Below are 17,646 nucleotides of genomic sequence, written 5' to 3' on the forward strand. Positions count from 1 at the left end.
TTGAGACTCAAATAGTATCCGTTTCCCTACCAATAACCTTAAGATCATGCCTGATCATAGCTTTGTCCGTGCACCGGCTATCACCATACACCTCCATTATAGTCAATTTAGGTGCTATTCTCGACCAAATGGCAAGAACAGAATCATCCACAGATCTGACAAATCCGATATCCAGAGATGTAAGGAGAGGAAAGCGCGTACCCCTTGATAATTTCAGAAATAGTTTCTTTGTTATCAGCTTGACGGAATTTAAAGTCAACTCCACCAATGTCCGGCAGCTGTGATTTAATGCTGTATATAAGGACATATCAGTCAATTGCAAACACCGGGTGAGGTTTAGATCCATTAAGCCACCATTTATAGACCAATCACTGAAAAGTTGTGTGATGCCATTATCAGTAATTAATGGCAACTGCTGAAGAGAGAGCTTAGTGAGAACAGGACAGAATGGTTTTATTCCTGAAATCAAGAACTGATCAGTCAAACCCGAGCATCCATCCAATATAAGGGTCTCAATATGATCGCCATTCGTGGCAAGAAGATTCACTATCATATCATCGTCTATAAGATCCTTTGTGTGGGGATATGATATCTCTAAATACCTAATGTTGTGAAGGTAATATGGTAGCAGATCATAAACAGGCTTTGAATCAAATCCATCAAGACGATTTAACGTCAATTTCTCAAGATTTGAACCAGCATTATCAAGAAGAGCGATAAGAGAATCAGAAGTAAATCTGTGAGTGTTCCTAAGATGAAAAGCTTTTAAATTCTTACCGACTGGACTGTCAAAAAACTCCTGCCAAACGGCATTATTGATCAAAAACGGTCCGTTTAAAGACAAAGACCGAAGATTTGAGCACTTCTGTCCGTAATAAAGCAAATTATCTTTATGTAGCTGACCACACATATTCAGCGTTAGAGATTCAAGCTTGGGGCAGTATGAAGGTATCCTATCCAAGGCACCCTTGTCAATCCTGGAGCAATCCCAGAACTCGAGGTCTTTGAGAGAAGGATCTAAAAAGAGTTCCATAGTCTTGCTATTGAGAGATCTGTTCTTTGCCAATATACGACTTATCCTCTTTTTGTTTCTCAAACCAATGTCTCCCAAAACGCTCACATCATCGATATTATCTGTAATGATCTTTATGCAGAAATCCTGTAGAGTTGGAAGCCTATAAGTCTGTTTATCAAGTAAAGCAGCAGCCACCAATTTTCTCTTTTTTCTTGCATCTATTTCTTTCCGTCTGGCTAATCGTTCTTGCCTAATTGCCATTTTTGTACACGAAGGGCATAAATATCCAACCCTTCCGTACTTTTCCATCTTCTTCGAGTATACAGATATGATAAACTCTTTATCACACTCTAGGCAATAGTTCTTTCCCACATCTCCATCGATGTTATTGTTTCCGTTTTCGGCACCAACACCATTTGGAAAATCATCATCATTATCACCACTTTCTGCCCTTCTTCTCTTTCGTCTCGCTTTTTCTCTAATCATTGCAATTTCTTCATTATCCTCATCGCCTTCAAACACTTCCTCATCGGAATCAAGTTCATTTTCCGGCAATTCAACTTCCACCGATTGTGTATTTGTGCTACTTTCTTGATCATTCTCATTCTGTTCGGCCGAAATCTGTCTCCCCCTTTCTAACATTTCCTGTTCTCTTCTCACATTTTCTTCATATCTTAGCCTGACTGACTCGGCACTAATACCTTGCTCTCGAAGAAATGACGTAAGAGCACTACTAGGTCCTTTCACACCTCCATCATCATTTAGTCTACTTGTTCTAGTTTGTCTTCTTCTCGGCATCTTGCTATCTGCTTGATCCTAAATAGCTAGTATTATGGAAATACCATACAGTAATGACAATGAATAGAACCGATCAGAGAGATCCAATAAAGCGATGAAAAAAAAAAAAAAAAAAAAAAATCTCGCCGGTTCTTCTCATCATATCTATTATCAAGCATACAATTAACGCCCAGAGTGTATACATTATAGCGAAACCCATTTATTTAAACATATCCAAATTAAATAATAAAAGCAGAGAAAATCAAGGAAAATCCACTAAGTTATTTCTTATACGGAGGCGGTGCACCTCCATCCCTCAGGTAAAATATCGATTCCGATCTTGCAGTGAAAACCTTACTCTTTTTATCATGCTTGCAAGCATTTGATAGTGTCATGTCGAATACAGCACTGGACCGGCACAGAAAAATATTACCAACACGTCCATAAACCATTGCAGGCTGTGCAAAATAGCAGAGCATCGGGGAAGTGGTGGCTCTTTGAAAATCCGATAATGATAAATTAATCTCATAAACACCGGCTTCTTTATTGAATTGGAAATCCTTGACATCAAAAGAAAGTGATCCTTCCTTGAACCGCAGAGCCATCAATGGCTGCATGTTTTGTGTTGTATAAGCTTTGCCACAAACGTTCATATCGACCTGATAGAAGTCAGACAACTTTAATTCATTAACATTAAACTTTCCTAATCCCGTGCTTTGTCCGTTAAAAGCAAAATCGGTCCCGAGCTCACCATCAGCATCTACTTTAAACTTCAGGCCCACGGCATTGGTAAAAGGACCTAGTATATTAATCGCATTTGGAACACTAAACACACATGATATCTCAACATCCTGAGCCAATTGATCGTACACTCCTTTCCGATAATTCTCATTCCACAAGCCAAGTATACGTTTGGTGTACCTATGCGATTTCTGTATTGGACTTGGAACAAGCATCTTCTTTGAGCGATCATACACGAAATCTTTCACTTTCGACTTGAATTTGTTGCTTATAACGTAATTCTTCATACCAATAGGACCATCGATCTTTGTTTCCGGTGCACCCTGATAGGCCAACAAGCTTGGCCATTCCAGCTGCTGATAGCTTGAACCATTTGGGCCCTGATATTGTATTTGTACATAAACACTGTAGACAACAGCAATTGATGCCTGATTATCACCTGTTCCACCAATGTTGGAACAGCTACTAGGGAGATATGTTGTCTCAAATGGGAAATGATAGTGAAACGATTGGTTCATGACTGTTCCCTTCTTGACAAGTCCGCCAATTACAGCATTTTGAGCACCTGGATCGGCATTTAAATCCTGTTGCTGTTCAAAGAGTTTATACGTGTCTGTAATTGTGTGCCGTTGCGTAGTTTGTGTATTTAAAAAATCCCCCGCCGAAACCTCAGTGGCTTCAAAGAAATATCCATCAACAGTACCCTTAAATCCGTACTTAATTCCGGTAACATTATGAACGTCTTTCATGACTCTCACATTCAGAGAGCCGGTCACGTCCGGATAAAAGGGACCGAAGCATCTATATGGAGATGATTCGAAGTTAAACGAGACGTCTAAGTCTTTATACTGCAAACCAAAAAATCCACCCATTATCACTCACCCCTGAATGTTTTAGAAGATAGGCATTCAAAATGATCAGAGGATGAATATGCAAGTGACCAAGTCGTAATTGCGAGAACACTGCCGTAATCAGAATTTATGTGTAAATTCCGCCAACTGCGAAAGTGTTAAGAGTGCGACATCCCGACACCAAACTGTACCACTTCCACAACCAGGTGTGGGAAGTCAATACTATGTACACTATATTCAGGCAGATAACTTGGGGAAAACAGCCGGAGCAAGTTGTGAAAAAAAAATATTTTGAAAGCGAAGAATGCGGGGTTCTGAAATTCATGCCATTTCTGTTTACAGGTTTCCTGCTATTATGATTAGCCAAAATGATGCATAAAAAGTATTCTAGAATGACGATTAAAGGGATAAACCTGTGATAAACGGAAGACAATGCTAAATCCTTCTACATTACAAGCAAACTCCGAGCCACAATAGGTATGCCTTAGCCTGTGAAATAATAAGTATTAAAGCTGAAAGCATGTAGCTGGCTTCCATCCCTTATTTTTCATTGTGATGAGATGGATACGCTGGTTGGAGAAAAATTAAAGGGAAAAATGTAAAAAAAAAAAAAAAAAAAATTCCAGATCTATAATAAAATTGGACGCACCGGATTACCGATCTACACCTATCAGCGAGATTCACTAATAGGGAAGTTCAATAGCAAGCTTGCCGTTTAAAGGTATGCAAGAGAAATGGAGATAACCGAAGTGATCATTCTGTTGGAGTGACACAAATCCCGCTAACTTTTCTTTTCATCGGTTATTCCTTCTTTGAGAAGCCGGACATAACCATATGTCTTTTTGCTTTTGGTGATTGTCAGAATTGTAGTGTCTCTCACTTAGTCTCACACAATTGTAGCAAGAACTCAATTAGGGTAGCTCAAAATAACAGATAAGATAACGCGAACTTGATTTGAGGACAAAATATCTGTCCCTAGATTTTTTCCCTGCGAAGCGAAATCAAAATTGTCACACCTATTGTTCTGGGAGTGATTTCGGAACTTTTTTCTTGGGCATAAAACAATAGATTCAGATCGACAGGAGAAGAATATGCAGCAATGAAAGATTTAGGTGGACAGATGGAATTTTGAATCAATCGAAAAATTCTCAAAGGTGTTTATTTATAAACGCCATAAATGAATGATCCCTTTTCCTTCATTTTGCTGTACATTTTAAATGAGCACGATCTATTATCAGCTTGCATATTTCATTTTCAAGCCGTTCTATCAATGCTTACCAAAGTGTGATCATCGGTAGTTTCTTGTCATTTGGAAAGCAGGTGTTCATGTTCATGAAGAAGTTGATTAATCCTAAACAGATCATCGACCAAGTGTATTCCCGTCATGGTGCATTCCGCCTTTACTTTGTGGCATTTGTGCTATCAGTAATTTCGTGTTTGTCACTAGGAATCCTACAGCTATTTTCTGTTTTTTCGGGCCCATTTGGAGATATTCTCGGCTACTCGCAGCCAGTAATCAATCGGATTATCATCTGTCAGACGGCAGGATTGAGCTTGTTCACACCACTATGTGGATATATTGCCGATGCAAAAGGTATCTGGATCTTGTGCATGATGGCATTGGGTGGCTATCTAGTTGGCTTTAATATTGTGTTAGAAGTTGTCAGATATCAATTGGATCACCGTCTCATGTATCTGGCATTTCTCATATTGGGCTGTTCGCATTCATCACTTTTATTCTCATCACTTCTAAACTCTGCGAAAGCCTTTGGAAAGTATTACAAGACCCTTTCCATTAGCACTCCGAACATGATGGTCGCATTTTCCAGCTTTTTGCAAATTCATATACTTGGGTATATGTTTAAAAACACACAGCATCCAACAGAAAACTTCATAGGGATATTAAACTTCTTCTTTTACTCGTTGCTTTCTTCCACAGTAATATCGCTCATTGCCTGCATTTTAACTGATTTAGTTGTCAGCAGAGAGGAGGAGGAAGGTGTGAGTGAGGAAGAAGAGCAATTTAGTAATTTTGCAGCTTCCCCCCTCCTAACTGGAGCTGGTGCAGTTATTCATTCACCAACTGGATCGATTATTGGATCACCAAGATCATGGTACGTGACAGAACAACCTCCTATTCTTAGTCTTGATGATGAAATTTCAATGCTTTCTTCAGAAACGTCTGAGCATTTAACGGCTGCCGATATATACCGTTCAGATCTAAGCTACTCAACTAAGATTGGACTATTTTTCAGGGATTACTTAATGTATCCTTTAATATGCTGTTGTCTTATGTCTATCGGAGCCACAGAATTTTTTGTGGCTAATATCGGTTCTATTATCAAGAGTCTGAACAATAGTGACTTGGAAGGTCCACTTCAGGTTTTTTCAATCACCGCAACATTGACCAGATTCTTGATCATGACATTAACAGATTACATCTGTACTAAATTCTCAATTTCCAGATTGACCATCTTTCTCTCGATGGTTGTTGCATGCGGTTTATCGCACTTTTATTTATCATTGGTCCCAGTTGCCAACATACACTTTGACGTTATCGTTGTCTTTAACGCAATATTAAATTCGGCTGTTTTCACTTTATTCCCGGCCATTCTTGCATCAATATACGGACTCGACATCTTGGGAACTACATGGGGATTGTTTTCTTTTGCTGCTATAATCGGCAATCTATTTTTCAACCTACTTTTTAGTTTTGATTTTTCCACAAATTGTACTCAGACATCAACACAAGCAATTCATATATGCTCTTCCTTAACATTTTTCACAGGTGGTTGCATTTTAGTTAGTCTTGGAATTTTGCTATTTTGCTTGAAGCACAGATATATAAAAAGGGCTCCAGAATTCTTTTGACGGGGTGCTCATATTTATTTATATTAATAATTCTTCCAGGATTCTCTATAATTTTTGAAAATGTAGTATATTTTATAAACAATAGGAAGAGATCGCATGATATTTCAATTTCGCTGCTATGATTGCCTCCAGGCAGAGAAAAATTGCAAGATAAGAATCCCACAACATTACATTTCTCCCTTATCTTTTTTTTTTTTTTTAAATCATTTATTTATCCTTCCTTATTTTGATTGCATGCTTCGGATCATAACCCATGCTCCCTTCAAGTAGTATACCCTTCTTCACAAATTAAAAACCAGCACAATTATCTTGTGTATTGGTAATCCTATCTTTTTCTTTAAAAGATCCATCGTCATTTTTGAAAAAAAAATAGAGATAGATCATTGAGCAAATCACGTAAATCATGTCAGAAGTAATGACACAACAAGTATCAACAGAAACAGGCTCGTCATCCATACATTCGAACATTTCAAACGCAGGCTTTGCATATTCTCCCTTATATTCTTCTTCACATTCATCACCACATTCATCACCACATTCATCATCACATTCATCATCACATTCTTCACATTCTTCACCCCATTCTTCCGCAAATTCTTCCGCAAATTCTTCCCCACATTCAATGGCTGTATCTCATCCCAATACAGTTCCTCCATCTTTAAATGAATCCGGGGTACCAATATGGCAATCTGATGATGATATTGATCATTGTGCCCTTTGTGGGAAACCGTTTACTTTTTTTGTGAGACGACATCATTGCAGATTATGTGGCAGAATATGCTGTGCTTCATGTGCATCAAATTTCATGAGGTATTTACCAAACACTTATGTTGKTTTCTCCACCATCACAAATATTCTTAGAAAGCCCTCATGTTCCACATAGGACTTGTAATGAGTGTGCTGAAGAGTTGGATATGATTAGGCATGCATTGCGAGAAGGAAGCAGTTCGATTTTGAATGATTCATCAGGAAACAGCCTACTTTCCAGAGAAAATAAATCTGCGGCAGCTTTACCTAATATGTTAATTAAGACCACACCAGAACATGTGACCACCACAGAGATGTCAAAAAGTTCTAGTCAAGTTACACTTACAAACGATGCCCAAACTGGACAAGGGTCTTCTAATGGGCCAATCCATAAACCATATTCTGGAAGCCAAACGCGTGCAAATCATAAAATCATACATGAAGATCCTACATGCCCTGTTTGCGGAAAGTTTCTAGGCTTTCTAAATGAAGCACAGAGAGAAAATCATACGAGCCAGTGTCTAGAATCGCAAGATTTTTCATGTTCTCCTCAAAGCAGACGGACATACAATCGAATGTTGGTGTCGACAATCCCGAAAGATGCAAATGTCGACAAGCTACAATTAAACGAGGACAACGAATGCATTATTTGCATGGAAGAGTTTAAGCCCGGCGATAAAATAGGGCGTCTAGAATGTCTTTGCTGCTTTCATTATAAATGTATTCGAGATTGGTTCAAGCATAAAGGACGCTGCGAGTGCCCGGTCCACATTCTCCACTATGACAGCTGACGATACATCCCTACACAGCAGAATACAAAGGTGATCTACTGATCCTTGCCGTGAAGTATTATTAACAATTGATTAGTCATAGCTTAAATGTTTGCAAAACGATGAAATATTTGAAATTTGATTATTTCACTTGAATTGAAGTGTGTGTTCTCTGATTGTGTAAGTAGCTTCCACTCCGGACACTGGCATTTATCTTAAATTTAAAATTTAAATGAGAAAGCCATGACATTTGCTACATTACATGGGCAGCATCAATAAAGAGAATAATCATTTAGCTAACTCCATCAGTTTCAGTTTTGTTCCTCCACTCTTTCACTATGTTCGATGCTCATTTCCCTGAATACCATATCGTCATTCCGCAGCTTGGTAATTTTGATTCTACATTTTCATTTTATTTTTTCGATCTTTCTTTCTCAATTCTCTTTTTTTTTTACGTTCTCTGATGGTCAGAATAAGCGCTCTAATATATTCTATAGGTTCGATTTTAATATTGTATGTGATATTGATCAGTGTGTAAGTTGTATTAGTAGTACATATTAGTAGTACATATTAGTAGTGAGTGCAGAAAGTCGGATTAATTGATTACACGTATTTACCAAAATATTCTAAGAAAAGGTAATATGATTAAAGGAGAGTTTTTGTTCATCCAGTCAAGAAACAGGCTAGACCACAGATCATTCCATGCTCATTCATACATATTGCAATACTGCCAGAAAATATGGATCTTACCATATTTTTTCAGAGAGTATCAAAAATGAATTGTTCGTTTAATTTGAATGACGAAAACTAGAGAAAGACACTAGAAACTTATATTATGGTAAAAATTACAACAATACTGCTGGTGAAATAAAATTTCCGTTTCAGGCCTAATTAATTGCATGCAAATTATTTCGCTCCACGAGGATTCAAAGGAGAAGCCGGAAGAATGGTGTGTCACAACAAGCAAAAAAACAGGGCGATAAAAATTTCAAAGGAGTATGTTCTTTTTCACTATGTTGATTTCTTTGTTTGTTTTAACCTTACGTGGTTTGGTTACCGTTTCGCACTATAAATTATTTGGCGGTGAACGGATGATTACGTAGAACCTTACAATTTTCCCCATCACGGTAATTTGGACTGAAAACAATAATGATAATAGTAATTATGAGTGCAAATTTCAACATTCCCATTTATTTTTTATTTTGTAGAACTCTGAAATGTTTTAGATACAAGATATGTCCATATTTCATATCCCATTGAGGCGCATGAAGATCTTTTCTGAGTTTAAAATTCCAAATACCGTAAACCAAATTGTAGTAAAGATTGCACTAGAAGCATACTGTTTATTACCTATGAAGGTGAAAGATGTGATACACGATATTAAAAGGGGCGGGTGGAAAGCCGAAGATCTAAAGGGTGAAAAAAAAAAAAAATAGCATTACGCGACGACGAAAAATAATTGATTACAGTAGCATGTAGATACACGTAAGAGGAAAAATGTGACAATGCAGAATGCAAAGTATTATTCTGAAAGCGGTTATCCGGCTTCGTGGAGCGTTGTACCTGTGGCCCAAGACATTTCAGCATGGTATTGTTTTTTTACATTCAAAAGGAGGTACCCCTGTTAGCATTATTTTTTGGCGACTTCAATCTTGGAGAAGAAACTAGATCATCTGATGGTATGATGGTTAATAATAAGCCAGTTTCGCACATTCCTTGTGCTTCGATCGTTTTTCATGTTTTGCTTTTTTTAACGTTGCTCCTCAATCGAACTCTATAATCGTTGATTCACGGACTGAGGAATCTTTGCACTCCCTGTCAGATTTATCAGATAAAAAAAAGTACCTAACTATACCCATACAGCTTCCAGCAAGCAGCGTTGAAAAGAATACCATAGTGTTAGAATATCAAAATTTCACATAAGCACCAGATATGCCGAGAACTGCAGTTCAGCCACAGTCACTCTGGCTTGATGAGCCAGAAAGAAAGAAGAAGAGCTACTTCAAGCGCAAAATGAACAAACTCAGACACCGTTCGCAATCAGCACCAAGAAGTATAAGTGCACCTTTTGGATTCGATCACGTTGCACATATCGACTCGGATATCAGCTATGGGTTGGATAAGGCATTCCACCAAGCAGATATCTCCGCTATAAAAATTCCCACACAGGATGCACAAATCAGCGTTGCCGTTTGTGACAAATACGCAAACAAGCCACTTCCACGTTCACATGAAAGCATTCCGGCAAGTACGCAGCCAGATTCTGCCTCCAAAAGAAGCTCGTTTGCAGCATATTCGTCCTATCGTACAATTCCAACATCAACATCATGCTCCCGGGACTTATCCACGGTTGCAACCCGAACATTATCAACTGATTTGCTGCGCCACACCAGTATGGCCTCCACTAGTTCGAGCATGGTTGCCAACTCACTGTTTACTCGAAGTTCAATGAGCTCTCCAAGAACATCTGCATGCTCTTCACCGATGTCTGCCGCCGGAAAACGCAGGAGTAGCAGCATTGCCTGCCATTACGTCAGGGACAGCAGCATTCCCAGTGGCTTATACAGCATTCCTCAGGAACTCGAAGCTGGCTTCGAAGATATGAGTGGATCTGCTTCTGCAGCTGTTTCCGGCAAGCATTCTAGTGGAGGAAGTGACATCAGCTGCTTGAGCCAGGTGTTGTCCGTGTATGGGGACAGCTGTTTAAATGGAGATTCACCTGCCAAATTGAAGGAGCTTGCAGAAAAACACCAGTTGAAATATGCCAACTATCTAGACATGGCGGGGGATTCGGAGGAAACAGACGATGAGACGATAACTTTGAAAAAACTTGATATCAAAGACATCCACACATTCCGTTCTAGTATCGATTCTTCCATGGGGTACGAAATGAGATGTAAAATCTTGTCTGAGTACAGGCGTGCCAACAAGTTCAAAGTGAAATCGAAGAAAAGCATGATTTTGCCTTCTCAAAAGGGTGTCTGCCTTCTTAAGGACACGAGTGAGGACAGCAATTCTTCGATGCATAGTGAAAGTTCGGACCAGAATTCTGCTTGTAGTGACAAATCTTCAGTGTCACTCAACACCAAAGAATCATCAATCCAGGACATTTTGGGAGAAATAGGCTTATGCCAGTCTGAGGAGCCCGAGTCTCGTGAAGAGCTCGACGGGGCTTTTCAAAGTCTGACTGTTTGTGACAATTGATTGATTTGTAGAGAATATTCTTATAACTGTTTACATTATGGGGCTAGTGCCAGGCAAGGGGGCAAAACATGATCATTCAACTGTTTGCCGTGGTTCAGCTTTTTCTAACGCCATTATGATTCGCCATTTTGGTACCATGTCTTAGTGCTTCTTCTTATTTTCTTAAAAACATTCTAGTCCTAATAAGAATTTTGTGGGTACTCAACTTGTAATTTGTGTGGATTAAAACAATTGTAATGTAGCGAAAAATAATGGAAAAAAAAAGATGAAGTGAAGTGCCAAATAAAAGGTGCTATCGTAATACAACATACTCTCAGCAGATTATTATTGTCGGAACACACCTTATTTTTTGTTTACTATTGCATTCCCACTCATTAAATCACTTAGCATGCTCGATCTATATAGCGCAACCAACAAAGATGACCTTCTTGATTCATATTCAGATCCTACTGTTCAACTACAACCTTGCGATAAGCTTACTGTCGAATTACTTGAATTACTAGATAGGTATCACCAAACATACAAGGCAATGACAGAAAACATGAGAGAGGCGTATTCAGATATTGAGCGTGGAAACTTTGTTGGCCTTTCATTTTCACACTTTGGAAGTGATATGTGGGATTATAGACCATCTGCTGCCAGCTTAACTATAAAACTTCAGAATAATGCTCCTACTTTGGAGAAAAGAGGGATAACCAAAACAAAAAAGAAAGCTGATAATACAAAGTTAGAGAGTACTGATTTGAAATCGGAAAATGAGGAAAAAACATCAGATCAAGTGGGGAAGGCAACAGATTTCGAACAGACATCGACAAATACTCATAATAGATATAATAAGAATACGTGTTTCACAGAGTTAACAATTTCAGAAGATGACCCACTCCCAGTTAGGGAACCATTGAAGATGTTTAACGGCGGAATAGTTCCAACAGCAATCAGAAGAGCACAAAAAGATATGAGGACTGCGATGAATTATGTACCACAAGTAAGCATACTCAAGACACAGATAGAAAAATTGTTAGATGAACTAGAAAAGAACAAGAACACAAAAGAGTGAATAAGAGCGCAACACAAACTATACATAAATGTATATATGTATATATTCATACTATTATGCGATCATGCAGATTCATTTCTCCGAATGGCATCTTCAACAAGTTTGCGGTAGTCTGCATGCAGAACAAAGTACCACTGAGTTGTTCCGATAATGAAAAGAGCCAATCCAACACCACTCCAAAGACCCAGAAGTCCCAATGGATGCGATTTTGGATATAGGAAAGCCAACACAGCACCAATCGGTATTCCGATTAAATAATATGAGATCAAATTAGCGTAACCTCCTATTTTCTGCATGCCTTGTCCACGGAGACAGCCTGCAGAAGTTGCATTCAAAGCATCGAATATTTGGATGAATGCGATTACTGGGAAGACGTGCGAAACCACCTTGATGACGTCAGCGTCGTTGGAGAACCAATCAGCTATTCTGTACCTACCGAAGAATATAAATGAGCAATTGAACAATCCCACAAATCCAGTGAAGGCGAAAACAACTTTGGCAGTAACGTGGGCCGCATCGGGAAGCTGTGCTCCAAGAAAGTTTGCAATACGTGTTGAAGCGGCAATTGAGACACCATAAGGAACTTGATAAGTCAATGAGGCCATTGTTGCAACAACAGATTGTGCGGCCAAAACGGTTGTGCCAAGATAACTTGCCAAAAAGGTCAGAATCTCAAAACTGAGGAACTCAGAAACGATCATGATCAAGTTCGGAATACTCAACCAGATCAACTCGCCCCAGTTTCGGAATATCTTCTTGGGGTGGATTCCATTCCAGCATTTTCTTGGATTCATCTCACTCTTCGTATAGACAGTATACAGGAAAAGGCCAAGTGCCATTAGAGTATAATTAAATGCCACGGCCATGGGTGCTCCAATGTATCCGAATCCGAGTTTCCAGACGAACGTGTAATTCATAATTGCGTTAAGAGGTGCACAGACGAAAAGCACATATGTGGAAGCATCAAATATTCCCTGTGCTTGTAGGAACCTCTTGCCTGTTTCAAATAAAACGTAGCCTGGAATTCCAAACGACGTGACCTTGAGGTACTGTGCTGCATAATGAGCACTTTCAGGGTCAGGTAGAATTGTGAGGAGTACTCTTTCCGCATAGAGCCACCACAATGTGCACACAACAACCATAACGCAAAGAATTAACGTGACACAACGTTGGAAGATAAGCCCGACCAATTTAAACTTGCGAGCACCGTAAGCTTGAGGAAGAAAGGTGTCCAACGACGATGCAAGACCTGCAATAACAGCAATAGCGGTCATGTTAGAGCTCATCATACCAAGTGTGACACCAGCCAAGGCCTTTGGCGAAATGTGGCCCACGGCAAACACAGAACAAACACCAAGAGAACTCTGTAAAAGAAACGTAATAATGAGCGGAATGGATGAAGTAAATATTGTTTTGAATTCGAATGCTGGCGTGGTTTGTATTTTGCCGGACCTTATAGCCTCCTGCCAGTTTTGATCTATAACAGAGGCATCCTCAGGTTCTATTTCCTGTTTCGTAGCGACCCGACTTAGGGCACCATATGAAGGAACTCGCATTATCCTTGTTGGTATAAGTTCCGATGCCTGAACACCTTCACGAGGAGTGGCAGAAATCGTCGAATATCTTCTTACTGGGATCCCGTTTCTTTCAAGGAGATCCGCTTCCTCTGAAAGTATCTGCTTTGTTGTTTTTCTTCCCAGATGTCTTCCTGATGCAACAGATGTAGCAACAGACGTGGAGTGCGTTATTGGAGGTAATGTCAAGTCATTTCTTGATTGGGATTGCAATGGCTGAGAAGATTCAGCTTCAACTGCATTTGCAAGTAGTGTTCTTTGCTCTTCCTCATCTTGGGTATCTTCCTCGTTATCTTCTCCTTCTGAAGTCGAATCCATACCGTCAAGTGCATTTTCAAGTTGTGATGAGTTTCTCTCAATGAAATCCTGAGGAATAAAAAGACTTGTCCTTCCCAAAGAACCCGCAACAGACGTTGAAGCTCTCCGATCAGCTGTAGTAAAGCTGAACTTCCCTGACATGGTTTCTTTTTCTCTTTTTGCGTCTACGAATGTTCTCAACAGTCAAATTAACTATTTCAAACTATTTCAGACTATTTCAAAATTTACGGATAGTGTCCGTGAGTTCCGCCAAAAATTTCCACACGGTAAACTTGAGTGTTCAGAAGATATGCATACAGTCGCAGATGTTCTTACAAACCAAATATTTCGTGTGACAGGATTAAAATTTCACATCCAGTAAATAAACGATTTGCATCGACCGCTTTTCATCTCATTCGAGCTAAAAAATACCGACGATACGCTATTATTTATTTTTCTTCTTCCACCATCCGAATTAGGAATTTCCAGCAGTGCGCTTAGCTCTGAAAAGATGTCACATTCCTTACCATACTTTTCGCACCTCTATGTACTGTACTTGATCTACCAACTATCAACATATATCAAAAATTTTGCAAATATGTTGCTAATGATTACTTTTACCAATTTGCAAAGATCACACACTACAGTCAGATGTAATAATTTATGTCCTTCACAATGCCTGTTCTTAGACTATGATATACATCTCTGCACCACAAACATCTGCAGCCTGGCTATGCTAATCGCCCTCAAGACTTTTTCTCAATGTAATATCTCCTTATCTAAGAAATATTTCTACAGCCGATTAGCCGACGGATTAGAGAATCGGAACACCAAAGCTTTTCTCGTAATAACATTTCTGCAGTTCTCATTCAAGGCCATTTGACTTATTTCATCTTAATTTAACAAAGCATGCTTTTTAACAAGAGATTCGGACGATTTATTCTCTTTGCTTCATTTCTCCTTTTCATTATAGGAAGTTCTATATTTTTTTACCGGGAAAGTATTGATGTTGATGCACTTCAAGGAAAACTAAATGGCATTCCTCAATGGATGAAGGATCAAATAGGCACTAAAGCATCTGATGAGATGAATAATGTTAATAATGAACCCGCTGAAAATGCAAATAAACCAGCATTATAACTTCACATCTGATATCCCAGGGATATCTCTTCTAAACGAAATTCCACAGATTTGTTGCTTCTTTTTAATTTTTGAAAGACGTATTCCACTGAAATTTGTTGACCTTGCAAATGCTTTGGTTGGCATGCTTTAGTCGAAAGCTTTAGTCGATATACGCAGCATTCACATATTTTCTCAACTCTTGGTTATTTATGTATATTTTTTGGGTTTACACAGTCGATTTGTTTCAATTGCTTTTTTGTCTCTTTTTACTTCTTCCCATTATTATCAAGGTATTTGCGAATTATGACTGTGTTGGATAAGACGGAAATGTACTTTACAATAGAAGCATTTGTTCTATCACAAAAATCGTCGAAATCACGTGATTAACCGTATCTACGGTAGGTAAGGATGCTACGGTAAACGGCGGTGATTTATTTCATAGCAATTTTTTTGGTGAAAAAAAAAAAAAAAAAAAAAAAAAAAAATTTTACCCCGTAATCACTAAAAATTTTTTTGTGGTTTCAAGGTATCTTCATGCAGTTAAACCACTCTTTATTTTAAGCTATAATGCAGCTGGGAAATAAGGCTTGTTTTTCCACAAATCTTCACAGCTGATCTATTAGGAACTGACTAGCATCACACTCTACGGTTAGAAATTGTATTGTGCAAACCACTATAAGATAGTTTTTTTGTGCAACATTATCTACATTTACCACACCAGATTCTTAGTTTAGAGGCATCGCAAGTCATTCGCCTCTTATTTCGCAACCTGTCGTCCGTACAAACAGCTCTCCCTTTGAAAGCAGAATATTCTGCACAGGAAAAAGAAGACTTCATGAGAAAGTGTAAAGTTTTCGTTGGAAACTCCCATCCAAAGTTGGGAAAGCTCGTTTGTGAGCGTCTCGGAATTGAACCTGCACCAGCAACGCTCAAGAAGTTCTCCAACGGTGAGACTTCCGTTCAGATTGGCGTTTCCGTGAGAGATGAAGATGTCTACATCATACAATCGGGATCTCCCGAGACCAATGACCACATCATGGAACTTCTGATCTTGATATCGGCATGCCAGGGTGGTTCAGCAGCTAAGATCACAGCCGTGATTCCAAGCTTTCCATATGCAAAGCAGTCCAAGATGAAGAAGCACAGAGGTGCCATCACCGCCCGGATGTTGGCCAATCTTCTAATCATGGCAGGTGCCGATCACGTTATCTCTATGGACTTGCATGCCTCGCAGATGCAAGGTTTCTTTAGAAAGCCGGTGGATAACCTGTATGCAGGCCCTACGTTGGCCTCGTGGATTCGCCACAACATCCCGGATTACCAGGATGCTGTTGTTGTGTCGAAGAACCCCGGTGGAGCCAAGAGAGTGACTACTCTTGCCGATCAGTTGAACATCAACTTTGCCATGATCCACACAGATAAGGAGAGAAGCAAGGAGAGCTATGGCCACTCAAAGCCAAGCCAGCAGGTCAGCACTGTTGAGGCAAACGGCCAGGTTGAGCAGGATGAGGTTATCTGCTCTACCGATGTTCAGACTGCAAGAATTGTGAAAGGTCATGTTCTTGATGAAGAAGCTTCTGAGGAGGCTGCCGAGGCTTACGCTGCAAAGGCTTTCAAGAAGAAGGCACGTGCCAGAAGCTCGTTTGTTTCTGGTGACGACAAGACTTTCAGACCTTCCCTGATCCACAAGGAGTCTGAAATCACGTATGACAACAACAATTCCGATGATGAGGACGAACCCGAGTTCAGTGCCTCCGAGAAGGTGATAACCTTGGTTGGAAATGTTCAGGACAAGCCTGCCATCATTGTGGATGACATGATTGACAGACATGCTGCCTTCATTGCTGCTGCCGAGCACCTCCGGAAGAATTGTGGTGCAAAGAAGTGCTACGTTGTTGCCACCCACGGTATCTTTGCTGATGACTGCTTGGAGAGACTTGACAGCTGTCCGTACATAGATGGAATAATTGTTACGAATACGTATCCAATTCCGGACGCGGCGGCCAAGAAGTGCAAGAAGCTTACGGTTATTGATGTCTCTCCAATCTTTGCTGAGTGTATCAGGAGAGATCATTTCGGTGAATCCATCAGTGTTCTTTTCAACTCTCTTGCTTCTGTTGTTTGAATATATTCAATACAGTTTCGCTTTTGTTTTTTGGCTTGTTTAGTAATCATTCAGCCTGCCTTCAACTTACGTTTAATCTGCATTCGACATACATTTAATCTTCAATCTACCAAACTTCAATTTACAAATATTCGACCTTCAATCTACAAATCTTCGACCTTCAATCTACCAACCTTCAACATACCGATCTTCAATCCACCAACCTTCAATCTAAATTCAACCAATGTTGCAGTTTATTGGAACTGCAGTGCTTATCGCCATACTCAGGTGGTTTGTATTAACGGAGCATTGGAATACTGATAATTATAATTTCCTGTATGATTGTGCATGCACTCTTTGACCGTTTAGGTCTATAAAGAATATACTTGCACAGCCAAAGGTACATTACTAGTCTTGTCATTTGTAAAATATTTCCATAGAGAACAAATTCCGAATTTATCTCGAGACATTGGTTAAGGTACATATATATATCGCAAAGTTTACTTAGAATACAAA

At 39.4% G+C, this 17,646-nt stretch overlaps 8 protein-coding genes across 8 annotated transcripts; 5 read left to right on the top strand and 3 right to left on the bottom strand.

Moving 5' to 3' along the window:
* Window positions 1–7: 7 nt before the first annotated feature.
* BRETT_004344 (uncharacterized protein) lies at window positions 8–1,813 on the bottom strand (the record flags this gene model as incomplete). The annotated part of the gene is made up of 1 exon (XM_041282840.1): window positions 8–1,813. The coding sequence occupies one exon, from the start codon at window positions 1,811–1,813 to the stop codon at window positions 8–10; it is 1,806 nt and encodes a 601-aa protein (XP_041135616.1).
* Window positions 1,814–2,073: 260 nt separating this feature from the next.
* Window positions 2,074–3,405, bottom strand: BRETT_004345 (uncharacterized protein; the record flags this gene model as incomplete). The annotated part of the gene is made up of 1 exon (XM_041282841.1): window positions 2,074–3,405. One exon carries the CDS (start codon window positions 3,403–3,405, stop codon window positions 2,074–2,076), a length of 1,332 nt encoding a protein of 443 aa, XP_041135617.1.
* A 1,305-nt stretch (window positions 3,406–4,710) lies between these two features.
* BRETT_004346 (uncharacterized protein) lies at window positions 4,711–6,255 on the top strand (the record flags this gene model as incomplete). The annotated part of the gene is made up of 1 exon (XM_041282842.1): window positions 4,711–6,255. One exon carries the CDS (start codon window positions 4,711–4,713, stop codon window positions 6,253–6,255), a length of 1,545 nt encoding a protein of 514 aa, XP_041135618.1.
* A 403-nt stretch (window positions 6,256–6,658) lies between these two features.
* BRETT_004347 (uncharacterized protein) lies at window positions 6,659–7,793 on the top strand (the record flags this gene model as incomplete). Its single annotated transcript, XM_041282843.1, has 3 exons — window positions 6,659–6,928; window positions 7,003–7,065; window positions 7,152–7,793. The coding sequence occupies 3 exons, from the start codon at window positions 6,659–6,661 to the stop codon at window positions 7,791–7,793; spliced, it is 975 nt and encodes a 324-aa protein (XP_041135619.1).
* A 1,911-nt stretch (window positions 7,794–9,704) lies between these two features.
* Window positions 9,705–10,976, top strand: BRETT_004348 (uncharacterized protein; the record flags this gene model as incomplete). The annotated part of the gene is made up of 1 exon (XM_041282844.1): window positions 9,705–10,976. One exon carries the CDS (start codon window positions 9,705–9,707, stop codon window positions 10,974–10,976), a length of 1,272 nt encoding a protein of 423 aa, XP_041135620.1.
* Window positions 10,977–11,364: 388 nt separating this feature from the next.
* Window positions 11,365–12,033, top strand: BRETT_004349 (uncharacterized protein; the record flags this gene model as incomplete). The annotated part of the gene is made up of 1 exon (XM_041282845.1): window positions 11,365–12,033. One exon carries the CDS (start codon window positions 11,365–11,367, stop codon window positions 12,031–12,033), a length of 669 nt encoding a protein of 222 aa, XP_041135621.1.
* Window positions 12,034–12,095: 62 nt separating this feature from the next.
* BRETT_004350 (uncharacterized protein) lies at window positions 12,096–14,066 on the bottom strand (the record flags this gene model as incomplete). The annotated part of the gene is made up of 1 exon (XM_041282846.1): window positions 12,096–14,066. The coding sequence occupies one exon, from the start codon at window positions 14,064–14,066 to the stop codon at window positions 12,096–12,098; it is 1,971 nt and encodes a 656-aa protein (XP_041135622.1).
* A 1,795-nt stretch (window positions 14,067–15,861) lies between these two features.
* On the top strand, window positions 15,862–17,151 carry PRS1_2 (ribose-phosphate pyrophosphokinase 1; the record flags this gene model as incomplete). Its single annotated transcript, XM_041282847.1, has 1 exon — window positions 15,862–17,151. One exon carries the CDS (start codon window positions 15,862–15,864, stop codon window positions 17,149–17,151), a length of 1,290 nt encoding a protein of 429 aa, XP_041135623.1.
* Between the last annotated feature and the right edge of the window lie 495 nt (window positions 17,152–17,646).

The sequence above is a fragment of the Brettanomyces bruxellensis genome, chromosome 5 (genome assembly GCF_011074885.1).
Source record: "Brettanomyces bruxellensis chromosome 5, complete sequence".
NCBI lineage: Eukaryota > Fungi > Ascomycota > Pichiomycetes > Pichiales > Pichiaceae > Brettanomyces > Brettanomyces bruxellensis.